General features: G+C 45.1%; 1 protein-coding gene across 1 annotated transcript in view; it reads right to left on the bottom strand.

Annotated features, from left to right (window-relative positions):
* The window catches only part of LOC138469060 (vomeronasal type-2 receptor 1-like), a 121,926-nt gene extending 103,396 nt beyond the window's left edge, over positions 1–18,530 (bottom strand). The window contains exons 1-3 of the mRNA XM_069609026.1: positions 18,137–18,530; positions 7,819–7,885; positions 6,052–6,343 (exon numbers count right to left, since the gene is read on the bottom strand). Of these exons, the coding sequence (XP_069465127.1) occupies positions 6,052–6,343; positions 7,819–7,885; positions 18,137–18,530 (753 nt within the window). The remainder of the gene's footprint in view (positions 1–6,051; positions 6,344–7,818; positions 7,886–18,136) is intronic.
* Between the last annotated feature and the right edge of the window lie 948 nt (positions 18,531–19,478).

The raw sequence follows: 19,478 nt of genomic DNA, 5'->3' as shown, positions 1-19,478 counted from the left end.
GCTGTCATATTGTGGGAAGGTATTCATTCCTAGAAAAACAAATGGGTCTCCCCTAACCACCTTGGCCCCTTGATAGTGTGTTACTGTGCCATTGGGTACTGCACAGTTATTCTGCACCTCTGGAGCTTGTGGCTGCACGGGGTGTACTGCATACACACCACCATGTGCTGACACTTGCATTTGGGGAAACTGTGGTGGGGGAGCAGGCGAGGCCACAGGCAATGGTACGCCATACGGACTACTGGAGGACACTTGTGAAGAAGGCTGTGGGTACGGGGCAGGGGTCCTTGCACATACAGGGGGTATCTGTTGCTGGGTGTATGCAGCCACCTGCCTAATAATGCACACTCGTAAAAAATGACCGCACAAGTCCAACATTGCCCGCACCTCCTCCTCTCAGGCCCATACCCCCAAATCCACCCATCCACCATGACACCCTGCAACCCCTCCTCTCCCCCACCGTTACCCACCTGGAGGGCCTCCCTGATATTGCGGCTGATACCTGCCATTCCAGTCATATTAGCCTCCTCATCCAGGCGCTGTCTGTATGCTGGCCTGGACCGCTGTGTGTTCCGGCTGTCCCTCTATCAGTACCGCTACTACCACTCCTTCTACTGCTATTTTAGCTAACTTCTTTTGCACTACTGTTTGCTCCCTCTGTTTGCACCATCTGTGCCAATTCCTCCTCTTTCTCTTTGTCTCTCAACCGTTTACAGTCATGTACAATAACAGACTGTAGGCCTCATTCCGAGTAGAGCGGTAAGGGATACCGGGCACCGTTAAGGAGACCGGTGCCGGTAATCCCTTACCGCCCTACTACGAGGTCTCTTAGCAAGAGCCATAAAGGGACCAGGGAGCAAATAACGGTACCACAAATTGCGGTACCGTTATTAGCTCCCTCCCCATTCCCATTGAGCCCTATGGGGGCTCAAATGGGAATGGGGATTGCCTATTTCAATGGGGACTTACTGGTCTCGCAAACGTCGGACTACACCGGTAAGTCCCCATTGAACCAGGTCAGAGTCGGTACCGGTATGGGAGGTAGTCATGGCGCAAATAGTGCCATGACTACCACCATACTCGGAATGAGGCCCTGTATCTCTGCCCACCCATTTGCTTCGATCCCCACTATCTTGTCAAGTGTCTTCTGCACTTCCTTCGGAAACCCTTTCTTGACCACAAAATAGAAGAACAGAGTCTACCAATCCCATGAGTCCCCTGTCTCCGACGCCTCCCCATTTCTTGAACCTATAAAATGTACTGAGCAGGGTCCTCATCATCCAGCATTGTTCATTTTTATTATCGACTGACGCTCTGGCGTATTGGGGTATATGTGTTGCAGTACCACCCACACTCGGGCCCTGATATTGATAAAGTGAACTCCTTCATGACTGTAATCTCTCAACTTAACTCCCAGATACCCTGACTTAGCCCAAATGCCATCTGATTGGTCTCCCAGTATTGCAACACACTTTTCCTATCACCCACGGCCAGGATAGTATCTTTTATTTGCTTCTCAAAATCATAGATCCCCTTTCCCCGCCCATGCTGTAACGGATGGGAGCGCCTCTATGAAATTGTTCTTATCCGTGTGTGGCCTTGGTATGTACTGTGCCCTCCCGGGCCCTTTGTGCAACAGCAGAAACTGTGCCCTCACTGTCTTTGTCACCTTCTTCTTCCCTGCCTGAGGCACTTTAACCACTGCCATACTTTCACAGTGGTTCTGCAATCTGGGACCCCATAAGCTCTCCACCCGTGGGGAGATCGCTGGTGGAGTCTCATCATCCTCATCTACCGTCTCTTACTCTTCATTCCCATCTCCAACTTCAACCTTGCCAACTCTTACTTTCTTAGTGCCTCTTCTACATCCTTCTTTGGCTTTCTATCTACTGCCCCCTGTGCTTGGGCCCACGCGGCTGTGGACGCTGCAGGGTTAGGTAGATTCTGATACTGGGTTGGTGTCGGAAGGGGAGGGGTATTGGCAGGCTATGGAACATAGGTGCGATTTGTCTATCCTGAGCCCGCTCGAGTCAGGCGGTGGGCATAGGGGGTGCTGGAATACACATTAAAGGGCACCCTCCTGTTACTTTGTGGGGATCAATGGCGATATCCTCTGAATCCTCTACCATCTTCCACACTTCCAACACTTTCTTTCTAATCTTCAATTTCTTCCCCTTATAGTTTTCTGCTAAGAATATATACATGTGACTTAAAACCTTTCTTATTCGTTCCCTGTTCTGGCCATGGTTTGTACATGACCCCTTGTGTCTCTGCAAGCCATTATTTAAGATACTTGAGAATTGTCTCCTGATAAAACGGAAGAGCATACTCATGTATTCAAAGGAGTTTGCCGGCTCCATTGTAGCCGCCCTTGCTCTGATCTTATATAATACGTTTTCTAGTTGGCTTCTGATTCAGCGGGTCCTTACTGTCCTGTTACCCCTCCTCTTACCCGCTACCACCCCGCCCTTCCCTTGGGTTCACCGTCCCACACACACACACACCCTTCACCTGTTCCTCACACCACAAAACCTCAAACCCCCTTATACGCACACCCCTCACACCCACACGTCACAACCCAATCTACTCCTCATTTACAATTAAACCGGGCCCTTCCTCGGTCCCCGCCTCCACAATAAACACACAAGTAAAAAACACAAAACTAATTTCCATTCCCACACCTCCTTTAAATCAGATGGCGAGATCCCAGGTCCCCACAAAGCTTCTACCCAGACTATTGTTTGTTCTCACACCCCTCTTATACTGGTATGAGAGATGCCAGGCCCACTCAATACACAGGGCCTCTACTCCTCTTTTCTTCTTCGTTATACAGAGCTGTTTTCACCCTCCAGTTTGGGAGGATCCCATTACTCTCTTATCCTTTAAACCAACATAAAATATATCTATATACACTGCCATCTGGTCTTCACATTTCCCACTTTCACTACAATTAACACGCCAACACACTTCCCATCAATCCCAATCACGCTGCCCTTTCCTCTCCCGTAGTTTTTCTCTGCAAAAAGGTGCACTTACATGTATGTACTCTCCCGAATTGCTCAGTCACGGGGGCCCATTAACGGTCTGCTCAGTCATGGGCAGTACCCCACTCAAAAAAACAGACAAGAATTCTGGTGACACCGCACTTGTAAACATCTCCAAGGTGTGCACAGGGGATTCGTCGCTGCTGGTGGGTGCAGCCCCTCCAGATGTGCAGCCCAGGAATCACACTTCTCTGTGTAGGGGTCTGTGATCACGTCGGGGTCACCAATTTTGTAGGTCCTCTAAGGAAAAAAGCTTGGTGTACCTCTTTGCAAAAAACACAAGAAATATTTTGTAGTATATATAAAGGAAAAAGGCAACAGGGGGCATTGTATATCCCACTGCCACAAAGCTCTCTGGTTACTTCAAAGCGAACATCTCGTTTTAAGTACACAAATCTTCATCTGTGATGCATATGATATACAGTGTTAAACCTGCCCCCTCACTGAATACCACCTACATACATAGTAATGACAATATAGTTGTAGCAGGATTTGGGTATGGTGTATTGGAAGAGGTCAACTGTGGGTGTTCAAAATAATGCAGGAAATTGCCTAGCAAAAAGGATAACCTATCCACTGAAATGAAACTATAAGATGTCCAAGTTATTTAACAGTATGCCATTGGATAAGGAGGATAGTGTGATTACCACAGGAATCTTTCAAAGGTTCCTTGAAACACTTGGTTTTATAGGCAGTGGAGGTTTTAATCTATTGAGCCCCTGACCTCATTTGTATGACCATGATGTACAAGAGAAAAAGAGAGAGTGAGACAAAATATTAGGTTAATTAGGAAGAGGTGGGGTCTGGTTGCCAAGGATAGGGAGAAAGTGAAAGGTTGAGTCAAAGGTTTAAAAATTGGTGGAAAAATCAAAGGTTCATTCTGATGCAAAATGAAGGGGAAACAATGTTGAAGATCCTGGTTAGGAAGAGTTCCTGTCATTTTTGGGCCCTTATTAAATGTCCAAACCCCAAGCAGTGGTCCAAATGAATCTCTTTCACAAAGCGGAGTGGGTCAAATTCTATAATACCCTTTATAATGAGTCTAGGCAACAACATTTGTTCCCGATGGTGGACCTTTCTTGGGACTTGGATTTTGATGCTACAAGTATTGAGGGCAGCTTCAAATTCTAGGGCGGCTGACCCAAATGGTCTTTCTAATGCAGTAATGAAGTCGGACTCTACTTTATGGGCTCACATTTTTTTATATTCTGTTCAAGAATAAAGTAGAGTAAAGGACCTTCACAACTTCATAGGGTCATTTCATTCTGGTGCCCATATATAAGAAAGGTAATAAGAGTATACAACTTAATTATTGCCTGATTTCTTTACTTGATTCAGAAAGTAAAATGTGAGCATGATTCCACAAGGGCCTCTCAATATTCCAAATGGCCTGATAATTAGTTGGATTTAGGAACACTCCTGGGAGAAGGACACCTCTAAAATGTTTTGCAGCTACGGTTGACTTTTCGCAGGCTTTTGATTCGGTCAAGCGTTCTTTGCTTTGGGGAAAGCTGAGTAGTTGGGATATCCCTGTGTAATTTCTATCCATACTGATTCAGATTCATGAGAATAACTCATTGCAAGTATGGTTGAACAGACACAGCGCCCTGTCTAGTAGTATTTATAGCAGGAGAGGATTGAGACAGGGGTGTGTTTTGCCTCTGTGTCTGTTCAATTTGTATTTGCCAGACTTGGGGGAGCATTTGTGACAATCCCGTCTTGCCCCACCAAAAATTGGTCAGATTGAGGTACTGTACCTCATGTACGCAGATGACGTGGCCCTTTTTGATAAGACCCAGATTGGACTGAACACCAGCTGAACTTAATACAGTGTTTATTGATGCAAATAAATTAATCTTAAACGCCAAGTAAACCAAGGACATCCGCTTTGTAAGAAGTGAGGAAAGAACTTGGATTTAGGAGGCAGGTGAGAGACCCCTTTTGGAGACCTGAACCTTTTATTTTATACCTAGACCTCCAAATAACATCTTTCCCATCAAAGAAAGCGATGTTTGAATGAATTTGGGAGGAGTTGTGCCGGTAAACACTTACCGCCCAATTCCGGGGTCCCTTAGCGGGTCCCAGCAGGAACAGGTGGTCTGACCACACGTTCTCTGCGGTTCCCGTTAAGGGACCTTGGAGCTAATAACGGTACCGCAATTTGAGGTACCGTTATTAGCTCCTTCCCCATTCCCATTGAGCCCTATGGTGCACCCAAACAATACCCAATCTCATTCCAGGTGTAGGCGCAAACCCTCAAATCAATGCAGGCAAGCGAACATACAGACATACGTTCACATATTATTTTCTCCCTGCAGACAGGGTCCAGTCACAATGGCCCACCAGAATCTGCGCAATGTGCAAAAGGAACCAGCAAGCAAAGGGAGCGTCCTGGTTCCCGAGAGCATGCGTAGTGAAGTCAGAGCTCCTCATTCAGGCTGGCTTTGCTCATCCATAATGAGTGGTGGGTAAAACCCCTGTAACCATTATGGATAAGATGCCACCGTATTTACTGGGAAGCGGTTGATGGAGGGGAATGATACAGAGTCATGGTGGGGCTTTAATAATACAAAAATACTGCCATAAAATACTGTCATATTGGCAAGGGGGCAGGTGGGTGTGGGAATGGGAAGAGCTCTCAAATGTGTACGGGTTTTATTTCGGAAAAACAGAGTGAGAGACATCAACAACAAAAAATAATTGGAGGGTTGCAGATAGAATATCATTAGTATTTTAGGAGGTTGCAGTGAGGCATCTGGCAGCACATACAGTTACTCAATTAGTGTTGTGCGGGATGTCAACAGGCATCTTGAGCTGCCCATATTCGAGAACGAGTCAGAAAGAGGTGTTGGTTTGAATATGATCACCATACTATAGGGTCATTAAGCATCAATAGGTGAGGTTATGGTTGCTATCTGCATTCGCCCATAGTGCTTTTAAGAACACGCTATTATTATATTATTCTATATCAGGACTTGGACAGTTGACATGTTTTTATGCTTTTTACCTGTGGAAGTCGAAATAGGCCCAGTATCCGTGCCATAACAATGGAACATGACGAACCAGCATCGCCGATGATGCCCAAGAGGGGCAGGTTCTTCTGGCACCGGAAGTTCGGAGCAGGGTTCTTTTGCCCAGCTAGCATCCAAAGGGTCCCCTCAAGGGAGCGTTGCATCATCCTGCAAGAATCGTAGATCTGGAACCCCAAAGTGATGTTTGGTAAGAGCTGCAGGCTTCTATTGATCTCCTCAACGGCAAAGATCATAGCTTGCAGAGCCTGGTAATTCTGGGTCCGGAAGCTAAAAAAGTAGAAGAATTTAAATGCAAGTGAATGTGATTATCCACACACTACACCTGAAAACATTATCTGGAGTTTTCATCCCAAATCCTAGCAGTGAGCATTATCAGTGGGAATGCATATATTCACATATCAATTCCAACCATGTTTCAATTCTCCAGTCAAGTCTTTCTTGGAACATTGTGTACACATCTGCTGTGGAGTGGCACATTTATTAGGCAAGGAAATCTGGCAAGTTTAATGCGGAACACAATGGGAATTTTTCTCACGCGTAAACACGCCAGACCCATGTTTGGGCGGATCCTTAAATGCAGCGGTAATATCATTACCGCTGCATTTAAGGGTTAATGCCCAACTCGTGATGAGACCCAAAGTGTGTAAAGGAGAATATAGGGCTTATTACGAGTTGGGCAGTTACCACCCGGGCTAATAGCCTTATCGCCAACCGGTCCAGCGCTATTACTGCCGGATCAAGGGTTGGGCAGTAACTGTAATTCCCCATTCCCGTTTGGTTCCTTTGGACCCAATGGGGAATTTTCGGTGCAATTAGCACGTGCTAATAGCTCGTGCTAATAGCGCGGTGCTAATTGCGCCTGAAAATGGGAACACCCTAGACCCATGTTTGGGCAGACCCTTAAATGTGGCAGTAATAGCATTACAGCCGCATTTAAGGGCTACCGCCCAACTCGTGATGAGGAAAATCATTGTTGGAATATAAAGAATAAATGTGGATGAGTCAGCACTCCTCCCCACATTAGACAGCATGAAGTAAGGTGGTCCCTGTAGACAGGATGACACACTCTGGCTCAAGTTCTCAAAACAAAGGCAGTTCAAAAACGTGGATCGAGGATCACCTGGCCTTCCATGTTAAAGTATCTCTTCCCAGCTTTCAAAACACATTTCAACAAAAAGTTCACGCAGTCTCACTTAGTTGGGCTCAGACCTTTCAAAGGAAATCATTCGCATAGGTCTCATTCTGTCGGGCTCTGACCTTTCAAAGCACAACACTTGCAGGGATTCCCTTCCCAAAGCTGAATTCACAACCTCTGGGGGTTCCCTTCCCCTAACTTATCACACTTCCGGTCTCCCTCAATCAGGCTCAGACCTTTTCCCGATGTTGAAAACTTTCAAATGTGCGTGGCTTATACTATAGACCTCCGCAGGACCACTTCGACTTTCCCTTCAGCTCACACTCTCGTGTTATTTGCCCCAGTGTGTCTTGGTCTGGGCAGTTCGATGTCATAAGTACAAAAGCTCAACGTTCACCTTTTTACTCCCACCCCCATTTTCCCGGGTGTTAATTTTGAGCACTTTGCTTTTTCTAGTCAATTCACTTTATCGCTCCATAACAAAATAATTTCACATTTCACAGAGACTTTCGAGTGGGCTACTTCCTTTCACTGGACCACTCTGCTACTTATTATCGCTGGTTTCATAGCTATCAGTAATTCAAGGTTCATTCACAGGTCTGCCTACCTTCGTGTCTTATCCACACGTGTGCAACCTTCAATTGTGCGATATACAGTTGCAACTTCAATCTTTCCTTAAAACACACCAGTCTTTCATGTCACTTGCTAATTCACCAGCTGTATGCATTTCTTTCTTGTCTCTGCAGTTGTTAATCCACGAGTCAAGGTTAATACCACAAGTTTGGCCGCACCTCCCGAACTCTGCTGTTCACCCGGGAAGGTTGCTGGCATCCTTGAAACACAATGCAGTCTTCTTGTCTGGGGTTTGGCCTTCTCCACGTGTCTTTGACAACTTTTGGAGGCAACAACCTCCTGCAGGGAACTCCTGGTGTTGACTACCCTTTTCTCTCGTTCCTTGGTCCGTCGCTCTCCTCCAGTAGATTTTCCTTCGCCCAAAATGTTCTGCTCTTGCTCGTGTTTCACCTTGCTCAAAGTTTCTCTCTATGTTCCACCTTTTATCCGTGTGAGGAGAGCTAATTTGTATCAGATTTATGCACTTAAATTCAAGTGCCTGACTTTGCCTGATCCGATTAACGGGACATGTCCAATGAGATATGTAAGAGATGGCCTCTTTACTCTCAGTCCCCCTCTTCCTCAAACCAGTGTTTGTGTACAAAGGGGGGGGGGTTGGGACATTGGGGAATCCTATAAAATAGGATGGGCTATGTGTACAGGAAATAGGGGAATATTGCATCTCACCATCGGTCGCCTCATTCCAAAGACCCCTCACCCAGGTGATAGTCCCGCACTGGTCCACTCCCAGGGTCTGGATCCAAAGGCGACGGATATGTCCTGGCCACTTGAGAAAGAGATCCCCGGGGACTAGTAGGTGACACACCCTTTGGATTCTCACAATCCTAGCATCCAGCCCTGATCCAAGCTATAACCAAGGCTCCTTAGGGTAAAACAAAATAAAATATGAGATTCAGGATGAATTACTAGGTGTTTTTGTGAAGGGGTTGAGTGTGGCATGGTATTCTTAATGTGGGTGATGGGTATCGAAACAACAGGCCAGATGCTCTCCATTTGAGGGACGTGAACAGACAGGTAATTTAAAGAAGACTGGATATTGATGGCTATGCAACAGGTGTACTTGTCTGATCTTGTGCTCTACAATGAGCCTGACTATTGAGCAGCCACTCTGCAATAGCACGGGCTCATGTGAGTGGTGAGATGCACTGTAAAATCTATTCAGTAGATACATGTCAGAATAAAGTTAAATTAGAGCTTTAGAAAGGTATAGCATTACAAAATCCCAGAAATTCTCAGAAATATCTTAACTGAAAGGATGTTTAGGGTATTTTTAATCTGTCTGGTTCGAACACCAGAAATTGCTTTACACATCTTCAGTTGGAGAAACGTTAACGTTTCTGCTTAATGCATGAAATAAAATGGAAAATTGCTTGTCACAGTAACTATGTGCCATAACTACAGGCCCTCCCTTCCACATATCCTAGCCACAGGCTGGCATCGGATAGTGCACTAGCCATAGCAAAACATTCTATGAATTAAATGAACAAGTTACTTACCCGTGGTAACGTTCTTCTGACTGGAGGTTCCTCCCAAGTATTCCTCATCTTGTGATATGATATCTTCCAGCATCAGCTGCTGCAGAAATGTTTTTCAGCAGAGAGTGGTGTATGTCTATACTGTCGACTCTATGTCCCCCGAGTGCTTCCATCTCAGAGTCGACTTCATATATATAGCACGTGCAGCGCCCGTTGGTTTCATTTCTGTTATTACGCCTTCCTAATGCAGAATTACCAGCATCAGTGAATCTTGGACAGCACCAGACTTTGAAAGTGCGTAAAGTGTAATGGCTGGAAATTCTACATCGGGGTAGGCTGGGAGGGGCGATAAAGAATACATGGGAGGACCATCCGGTCGAAAGAACGTTACCAGGGGTAAGTCACTTGTTCTTTGATTGGATTGTGTCCTCCCACAAATTACTCATCTAATGATACACTCCCAAAGCAGCGTGTTTTTTTGGAGGAGGGAGTATGAGTTTTCAGTTTCAAGATTTGTCATGGATTAAGTACAAGACAGATTTCCCAAATCCTCCTTCCTGGCTAGAGGATGAATCCAGACAGTGATGCTTTGTAAAAGTGTGGATGGTAGAGTAAGTGGCTGCCGCACAAATATCTTTTATAGGCACCCCTCTTTGAAGAGTGGAAGATGTTGTCATGCCCCTTCTGTAATGGGCTCTTAGTCTTTCTGGTAGATCTTTCCCGGCCAATCTGTAACACTCCAAAATGGTGAGAATTATCCTTCTGGATAAAGTCTGTTAAGTAACCGGAAGTCCCAGTTTGTGGTCAGTGTAGCCAATTAATAGTTTGTCAGTTTGATGTATTTTCATCATCCGAGGTATCTAAAAGCTCAAAGCCCTTCTGAGGTAGCGGATACCCTAAGGAAATGTAAAAAATGGCAAATGGTGGCTTACTAGATAAGGCCTGCAGCTCACTCACCCTACGGGCTGATGTTAATGCAAATAAGAGAAGGGTCTTAAATTTAAGTAGTCTTAACGGACATGAGTGGAGTGGCTCAAAAGGAGCACACATCAGAAATTGTAATACTAGATTAAGATTCCGGAGGGAACACGTTAGCAAGCACCTTAAAGAATTGTATAATCAATGGCATCATAAAATAAGATACCTCCTCAGAGGTGCGCTTCAAGATGCAAAGCGCTGCCAAGCATCCTTTAATGGTCCCAATCTGGAGCCCCGATTAGCCAAACATAACAAAAAAGAAAACCCCATAGGTGTATTGCATTGAAAAGGGTCCACATCCTTCTCCCTACACCAGCAGCAGAATTTGCTCCAACAGCACAGTATAAGTAGTTTGTTGTTGGCCTTCTCGCGGGAATGCAAAATATGCATTACGTCATACAGGAGGTACCAATCCTTATAACTCAACCTCTCAGAAACCATGCGTGAAGGTTGAGTGTCTTGCACTATGGATGGATAACCCAACCCAACCCTCCACTCACGAGAGAAGGTCCTCTCATTTGTGGAAGACGCATTGTAGGGCAGATGGACATGTCCAGAAGGTCCGGTTACCACATCCTCCTTGCCAAATCCAGGGCAATTAGCATCATAGATTTCCTGAACATTTTCAACCTCCTGATCACGTGAGGAATGACAGAGACTGGGGGAAACGCGTACAGGAGTAGAAAATCCTAATCCACTACGAACACGTCTCCTAGAGCTCCTCTTGGGGGAACAGTTTGCACTTGGTAAGTACAGATCCACTTAAGGGGTTCCCCAAAGGGTAAAGATCTCTTGAAGGACTTCCTGAGCTAGTTCCCACTCGTGGGAGACTGGGCTCTGCCTGCTCAGAGCGATGACCACTGTGTTCTCCTTTATGGATAGTGAACTGCTCATGGGAGATTCCTTCGTGAACTGCCCAGAACCAGAGCTGCATCGCCTCTCTGCACAGTAGTAGTGAACCTACGTCTCCTCTTTTCTTGAGGTAGTACATGGCCACTGTGTTGTCCGTCATTATATGGAAATTCTTTCCCCATACAGAGGGCAGAAAGGCCTTCAGCACTAGTCTGATTGCACTCAGCTCCAACAGATGGATGTGTAGTTTGGACTTTCATTGAGACCAAATACAGCTGATTGTCAGATTGTTGGCATGGACTCCCCACCTCGCGAGTGAGGCATTGATAACTACTGTTATCTCCTGCTATGGTTACCAAAAACGTTCTCCCTTCAGAATGTTGTGCTTAGGCCCACCACAGGTCTTGCCTGAGAATGGGGAACATTCAGCCCGGAGAGCCCACTGGTGGGATATCATTCTCAGGCGAGCCTCTGGCACCAGAAAATGCAGGATGCCATAAGGCTGAGCAAGCTCAAAAAGTCAAAGGCCGGAAGACGCTGGGCCCTCTTGAATTTGGTGACCATCTGCTGAATGCGCTAAGCCCTTACCTCTGGTGGCAAGGCTTTTCCCAAGGATGCATCCAAAACTGCTCTGATGAAGTGGAGTCTTTGAGATGGTTTCATGTGGGACTTCTTGTAATTGAGGGAGAAGCCCAGTCTGTGGAGAGAGTGGCAGGTGATGCTGTGATGTTCCAGAGCTTGTTCGGGTGAATGGGCCCTGATCACCCAATCATCCAGATAGAGGTAGACGTGAATCCCTTCTCTCTTGAGACTCACGGCCACCCCCGCCATCAACTTGGTGAAAACCCTCGGGGCAGAGTTCAGCCCGGATTGACTCGGGAGGATAGCTCAGGGGCCACGCGGTTGCCTTGAAAGCAAGACGGTGCAGAGCAACACAAGTTCGATCCCCGGGTCCGCGCTTACAAACCTCTGGGTATTAAGCGCATTATAAATAACAAATTACAATTACAATGGCAGAACTAAAACTGATAATGAGAACTGCCAGTGACAAACCTCAGGTACTCTCTGTGCTAGTGAAGGATAGGCACTTGAAAGTAAGCATCCTAAAGGTCCAATGACACCATCCAATCCTGGAGCTGAAGGGCCTGAAGGATCTGAGAAAGTGTGACAATCTTCAACTTGTCCTTTCTGAGGAAACTGTTCAAGCATCTCAAGTCGAGTTGGGTCTCAATCCTCTGTATTTCCTGGGGTTTGGGAGAGAGAGAGTACCACCCTTTGTTCCTCTCCACTACATGTACTGGTTCTATAGCACCTTTCTCTAACAGGCTCAAAATATCCTGAAAAATGAACAGATCTGGAACTTTTGATTGGGTGGCTACCCGGTGGATGGTCCTGAAGCCTTTTTAGAAAAGGCTTATTTGAAGAATTGAACAATATATCTATCACACTTTTATTAATAAAATAATATCTGAATAGCACACTTATGAATAGGAACAGTGAGCAGCAATGGGCAATATTACAATATCAACAATCATTTTAATCAGTCAGGAGTAGGAATAGGAAGGATAACGTAGCAGAGAATACTTTATATGATTCAAGGAAATGCAATGATTGGAAAGAATGCAACACAGAAATAAACTTGATATGATTTCAATCAAAAGATAATATGATCACGTTTTCCCCTGTTATTACTCACTTCCCCCACTATGCAATATGAAGAGATTGAAATGAGGGCACACAGGTTTCAAGAATACAATCAATAATGCAGTTCAATTCCAGTTCCCCCACGAAGCTTAGAGAAAACAGGTAGGATTTTAAAACAGGCAAAAATACTCTTGAATGTGATGGCAGTGGAAGTGAAAATATGCTAAATTGATTTTAATTCACTAAAGGAGATTCAGGACTAGTGAGAATTATTTTAGATTGGTTCAGGTCAACACTAGCAATGATCCATGCATGATTATCAGATTGAAAACAAATAGCAGCAGTTGGAAACAAGAAACAGCTATTTTGACATGTGGTGAAATTGAGCTAAATTGCAATTTGCAGCAACTTTTCTGCGTACGTGAAACGCGATTATGGAAAAACTATAAAGAATTGGAGTGTCGTTTTAGGATCTTAGCTTCAAAATGACATTTAAATTGCGGTTCTAGGACGTGCAGTTCAAAAGTTACAGAGGTTTTTGTGAAGGTAGATTTTTCAGAAATAAAGTCAAGATTTCAAAATGAAAGATTGCGCTTTAATGATTAGGAATCAATATGGACTTATACTAAGGGGCTATGAAGAAGCAAGACACTCAACGGGCAGCCACCAGAACAACGGCGCCTCCGCTCTGACTTCTGTCCGTCAAAACACTTGTCCCTCTTCAGAAAAATATCAGCGCAAAGATGATTATTGCTACAATTATCACAGACAATATAATGAGAAGAATTCAGGATGGACAAAAGATTCTATAAGGCAGTTCTGGATTGGTTGAAATGGTTGGATTGGGTTACTTTAAACTAAGAGATTGGTTATGTACAGTTCTAGACTGAAAAGTCACTCCTATGGCTTTGGAATGGAGTGGAATGGGCCCCGTCAAAGATCTGGTCAACGGTTTGGCTGGGGTTCTCTCGCCACCAGACAGGTCTCAGCACTGGGTTCTGCTCTCAGCACGGAACTGCGGTCTGCACGGCCTCTTGGACTGGATCTGACGGTGTTAGAGAGAATTCTCTTATAAGGCTGAATTCACAAACCTAGTGAGTCCCCCAGCAGCTTTGCTGGATTTTTGGGGTTTGTGTTTTTCTCCTGCTAAGAGTGAGACTCTTTTCCTCCCACTCCTAAGCATTATTTGAGGTATGTCTCTGACTTATTTTGTGCTTATGGGCTATTGGGTCTTTTACTCCATTGGGTATCATCTGTTTTAGTGTATGTGTTACACAGCACCCTCAGTGCAGTAACACAGGGGTGTCATAGTGACCCCCAAACATAGACTCCATACCCTGGGACTGACTACTGACTCCCAGGGCATGCAAAGTCACCATTGACTTTACTAGTCCAAAATTGTGAACAGAACCAGTACAAACCATCATATTGTGGAAGTACTGGAAGGGGTTAATTCGATTGCCCCTGGGCCTGTTTCCAAGGGGGCACTGTCCAGTCCCCCCTTGTCGAGTTTCTGGCTGGTGGCAGTGGTTACCACGCAAAATATTCCACCAGAATATTTCCAATGGGATTTTCCCATTGGTTTTAAATGCACCACTTTTTTGGCACAATGTTAAAGATACCGCCGGTTTATTTATTTAATATAAAATCACCAGTTGGGTCTTTTTGCCAGAACTCTTTTCCAAAATGGCGTTTGTGCCCGTCTCTGTAACTCTAACTAAGGTCGGGCCCTTTGTTCCACTTTTTGGTGGGCTTCTCCACAGAAGCCCTAAAACTGGTGCCACTCTGTCTGGGTTCCACAGGATGTGTAGGAGGGGGAATTGGCACCCTGGACTGCGTTGCCTTAGCAACCCAAGTCACACTCTGTTCTGATTGGCCCAGCGGTGAGCCACCCGGCTCACCACTTAGCATGTATGAGTGACAGCTAGGCTGTTGAATGGGGGTTTTTCTGCATGAAAGCAGGGCTTTGGGGACTGGAACTTCAGAAGTCACCACAGGAGCTAAGAAATCTGAAGAGGGGAAAGCTGAGCCATCTGCAACAATGACACCACCGGTGGAGGCCTGCTGCAATTACCTCACCACTTTCCCGACGACAAGAGAAGATCTTCTGCTATAAGAGTCTTCTCCCTTTGAGCTGAAGGGGACAACCAGTTCACCATTCGCCTTCCAGGACGTCCCTTGGTCGAATCTCCAGTGCCAAGCAACCCGGCGGCCGGATAGCCAAGCTTCACCACAGTGACCGCGAATAAAAGGAACACTCCTTTTTAACCGAACGAACTCCGCGGCTGGTCTCTTCCCTGGGCAGTTCAACGACTCCAAGTTTCCTCCTCGATGAGATCTTCTCTTCCCCTGGTCGAAACCACAAACTGCACCCGCTGCCAGGAACAACTGCCACCGCTGGAGCTTCCTCACTCTTTAAGGTACTGTGTTCCGCCTGGCCTCCCTTTCTGCAGATTGCTAAAGGTGACCCTTAAATCCTTGGCTTTCCAACTGGGTTGGCCCCCAGACCTTCTAACTTTATCTTTCGCATCAAACCAACCTCCTTTGAACATTTCTGCAAAGACTTGAGTGCTTTTTAAACTGTGTGATCTTGGGCACATTTCGCCTTGCTCCATTTAAAGTGGGCCTGGCCTATGAACTTTGACTCTACAGTAGACTCTGCCTTCACTAACTTGCTGTGGTCTTAGAAAAGTGTTGGGAACTGTTTTATTTTCATGACCTGCCTTTTTCTCTCCCTTTAACTTAATTATTGGAGTGCCATCTAAGTTACGCGCTGACATCTGTTTTTAACAAATCGTGGTGTTTTGACCTAGATTTGTCTAATAATTATTAAGGGAGGTGTGTATACTTTTTCTGATTGTGTTTGAACTTGCTTTGATTTATAGTGCTTAGTGTATTTCCTAAAGTGTGTTTTAAAGAAATAATTATATTCTTTTGATACCAAGCTCTGGTCAGTGTTTTCTTGCTCTACTGTGTTTTTAGCCCTATTGTGTATCCTCTGTATACTGCCCTACCCATCTTGAGAGAGGTCTGACTGCTCAGCCACATCTACCAGGTAAATCTGGGTGGTGCAGACTGCTACCAATTGGGTTTACTGCTTACTCCTGTAGTCGTAATCTTCTTGCAGTGTTCCCCAAGGGAACTGCACACGATTCTGCCTAACAGTTGGGTTCTGGATACAGCTCTGCTCTCTGGGTCTGGATCTGGTTTCTAACGCAGGGTTCTTGGCTAGAATAGCAAAACAGCACAGCCCGGCTGTTGAATGTGAGATGCCCCTTGTAAGTTTTAGGGGTTTAATATCAGGTTGCAAAATATTCTGAAGGCCTGCTGAGAAGGGTTCAGCTTTTGGGTTAGGCCTCTATGATTCAAAGTTCTAGAGTTGGTTATAGAGTTTGTTTCTGGATCTATGTCTGGAGCTTTGTCTGGATCTTCTTGCAGGGTGCTTCGCCAAGAAATCAGTTGAGAAGTGGAAAAGTGTGTCTGTCTGTCCTCAGCAGTTCCTATTTATGTATTTCCAAAGTGGGTGGGGAGGCTGATTCTACAATGCTCAACCCTCTAAGGATCTAATAGGTCAGGGAATTTCCTATCCCCTGATTGGAGAAAGGCTCAGCGTGTCATCCTGTGTCATGTCTATGGCTTAGGGGAAGACACTCCCCTTTATCTATGTACAGTATATCTTATTTTTCATAAAACACATATTTACAATATACACAACTTGTTAATACTACATAAGTCACATGACAGATTAACTAAGGTACATTTCTGTTCAACTCTCATCTTCCTAAGAGCTTTGGTTCAGAAATGACCACTTTGTGCGCTTTTGGTGGATTTCTCAATATTAGTTCTGCACCTTTTTTAGACATGCATGCACACCCCATCTGGGCACATTTCTGTAATTTTTTAGGTTCCTGGCATAAACACAGTAGCTACAATATGAATAATTCCGGGGTTTGGTCTCAGAGCATTGCACGGAGTGCAGCTTAGTCTTAAATTATGAGCAAATTTTTCATTTTAACAATCTCAAAGTTTCACATTTTTGTCAGTTTGTTACAATATTTTAGAAGCATTTTCCTTAAACATATATTTAGTCCAATGTTAAATCCACATCCCAGTCTGGTCCGTCCCAGAGCTGGGCTGACTCAGAGGGTCACATGTCCTTCTTCCTGCCAGCAGTTTGTTGTTCGGGTCACACCCGAATTTGCATTTCTATTCAGCCCAAGGACTCCTTTGTCTGCACTCAGAGCAACAGGCCAGGGTGCCCCTCCTAGGTCCTATTCACAACAGCTTGTCAATCTCTTAGCCAAGGGCAGGGGGGAGTTTCCTTTGTCCAGGGAGAAGGTGTGGAATTTGTTTGAAACACAGTGTGGGAAACTTTAACTCTTAACCCAATGTCTAAAAATTGTCTTTTCTTATAATATAACTCACATTTTTAACACATACATTAAACAATTTCTTGCTTCAAGCCTTTTCAGAATATAGTTTTCAATTGTATCCACCTCTTAGTCTTCTGATAGCAAGTCTTTCGTTGGCATAGTTTGAGTTCCATGTTCAACTTTATCCAAAATGGTTTTAAAACGCCGGCTTCTGGTAGAGGTGAGTAACAGTATTACACCCATTTTTGACAGATTTCTTCCAGCAAGCAAACCTCAAAAGTATACTTTGTTCAGATATGGATACACTTCTGTTGACCTTATATTTATGTAGATTCTAGAAGGAGAATGATGTTGACCACCCAACAAGGAGGTTGGATCTTTTTGGGTGGTTTGTAAGCCATGATTTCTATCAATATGACACCAAATAAAAACAGATTTTTGAAACCAGCTCTGTTTCTTTTGCAATGATTTTGCTCTGTGAGCAGCCAAAAGATGGGTTTTGGCAGTGTTCTCCTATGTTACCACTGACATAGGCAAAAGAAGATGGTGGCCTATTTTTCAGGTTTTCACTGCGCTCTTTCTGGTGATTTCCGGCGGGTAGCATGCTTTCTGGCAGCCATTATGATGTTTCTGCTGCCAGCAAAGCACAGTGATTTTGCAGGGCTTGGATTAGTGGGTTAAGACATCCCACATGCTGTGAGAGTATGCCTCCCACTTGGGTTTTGAGGGCTAAGGCCTCAGAGAGATTTTGAGGTGGCTGTATTAACGGCTGATGGTAAAGTAGCCGTTGCTGTGGAGGATTGTGCACCTCTCCCTTGTCCACCATGAGGGAATCTTCTCTGGCCGCTTTAACTAGCCAGTGCTCTCGCCCTTCCAACTGAGGGGTAGAAGCGAAAGGACAAACCCCTCTAAGATGATCCACTTGGATGAGAGGGTTGTGGCTGTCTGATGGCAGCTCCAAAGAATTTGCCTGCCGCTTTTGAGGTCTGCAGTTTCTCTAGGCTTTCATCAGCCTTGATGCCAAATAGCTGGGTGCTGTCAAAGGGCATGTTGAGGAGCCTGACCTGCATGTCTGGTGCAAATCCTGACTTGCTCAACCATGCAAATCTGCATTTTGCCATACTTATTGCCATGGCTCTGCTGATACTGTCAGCAAAGTCCAGTCCTGATTGTCGAGACTCACACATAGCCTCTTTGCCATCTCTTACAATGCTCTGGAAGCCTTCTCTCTCTTCCCCTTCTGGAATATGGTCAGCTGCCATAACTACACAGTCCCACAGGGTGAATGTGAATTCTGCTAAAGCGCAAGTGTCATTTGCAGACTGTGCCTTTCTTGTACAAGCGTTGAAGCGCTCATCATACATATCCGGTGGGATGGTAGGGAATGCCATTTGTTTTGAGGTAGATGACGCTGACTAAACAGGTAGGCTTTCAAGCGTTGGGTATTTTGACAGGTAGCTAGGGTTGCTACTAGATGGCCTGTATTTTTTGGTGAGGTTTTCATTCACAGCTGGACTCGACTCAGGAACCTCCCATTTAGCCATGACCATTCTCTGGAGAGCCTCATGAAAAGGAAGTATGGGATCATTTTGTGGATCTTTGTCCAGAATATCCGTTAGGTTGTCTTGCTAAAACGGTGGAGCAGGTCTGCTACATCCCATGAAATCAATGACTCTAGTCATCAGGTGCACAAGGGAGACATCAGCATGGTATGCGTTTCCTGGCTTGCCAAATTCCATTTCAGGAAAAGTGTAGAGCCCACTAGCTGCAGATTTTCTTACAAATCTTTTAGTCTGGTTTCATCAAAACTAAAACTTTCTTGGTTGTTAGTTCTGTCCAGTTACAATCCAAATGGTGTATTGTCATTGTCTGAGGGCTCATAATCCTCATAAATTGAAGATAAAGACTTAAAGAAGTCCTTTTTTGGTAATGGATTGTAATATTTAGGTAGAGAAGTTGAAGGTGTCGATGACGTTTTCGTGAAAGACGTCAACGCTGAGGTGTCGACATCCTCAACGACTTCTCTGTTGATTTTAACTTCGACAGAGCCCTCGAAGGACGTGACCCTCGACTCGAAAGAGTCTTCGATGATTTCTCGTATTGTCGAGATCTCAAAGTATCTTGAGGGGTCTCCAGCTTGCGTCCCGGGCTCACGGGATTTAGCCTTTTGGCTTTCCTTGTCTGCCTTATGTGGCTTGACAAGAGCATGACTTTTCACGTTTTCCTTCAAGGGGGTTTGGGCCTCTTTCTCGAAGATTTGTAACATTTCCTCTCCAAAATGTTCCCACTCAGCAGGAGTGGAGGATTTAGTT

The sequence above is a fragment of the Ambystoma mexicanum genome, chromosome 1p (assembly GCF_040938575.1).
Source record: "Ambystoma mexicanum isolate Mex_15411 chromosome 1p, UKY_AmexF1_1, whole genome shotgun sequence".
NCBI classification, from domain to species: Eukaryota; Metazoa; Chordata; class Amphibia; order Caudata; family Ambystomatidae; genus Ambystoma; species Ambystoma mexicanum.
The sequence above is the reverse complement of the archived record's forward strand: the minus strand, read 5'-3'. Positions and strand labels throughout refer to the sequence as shown.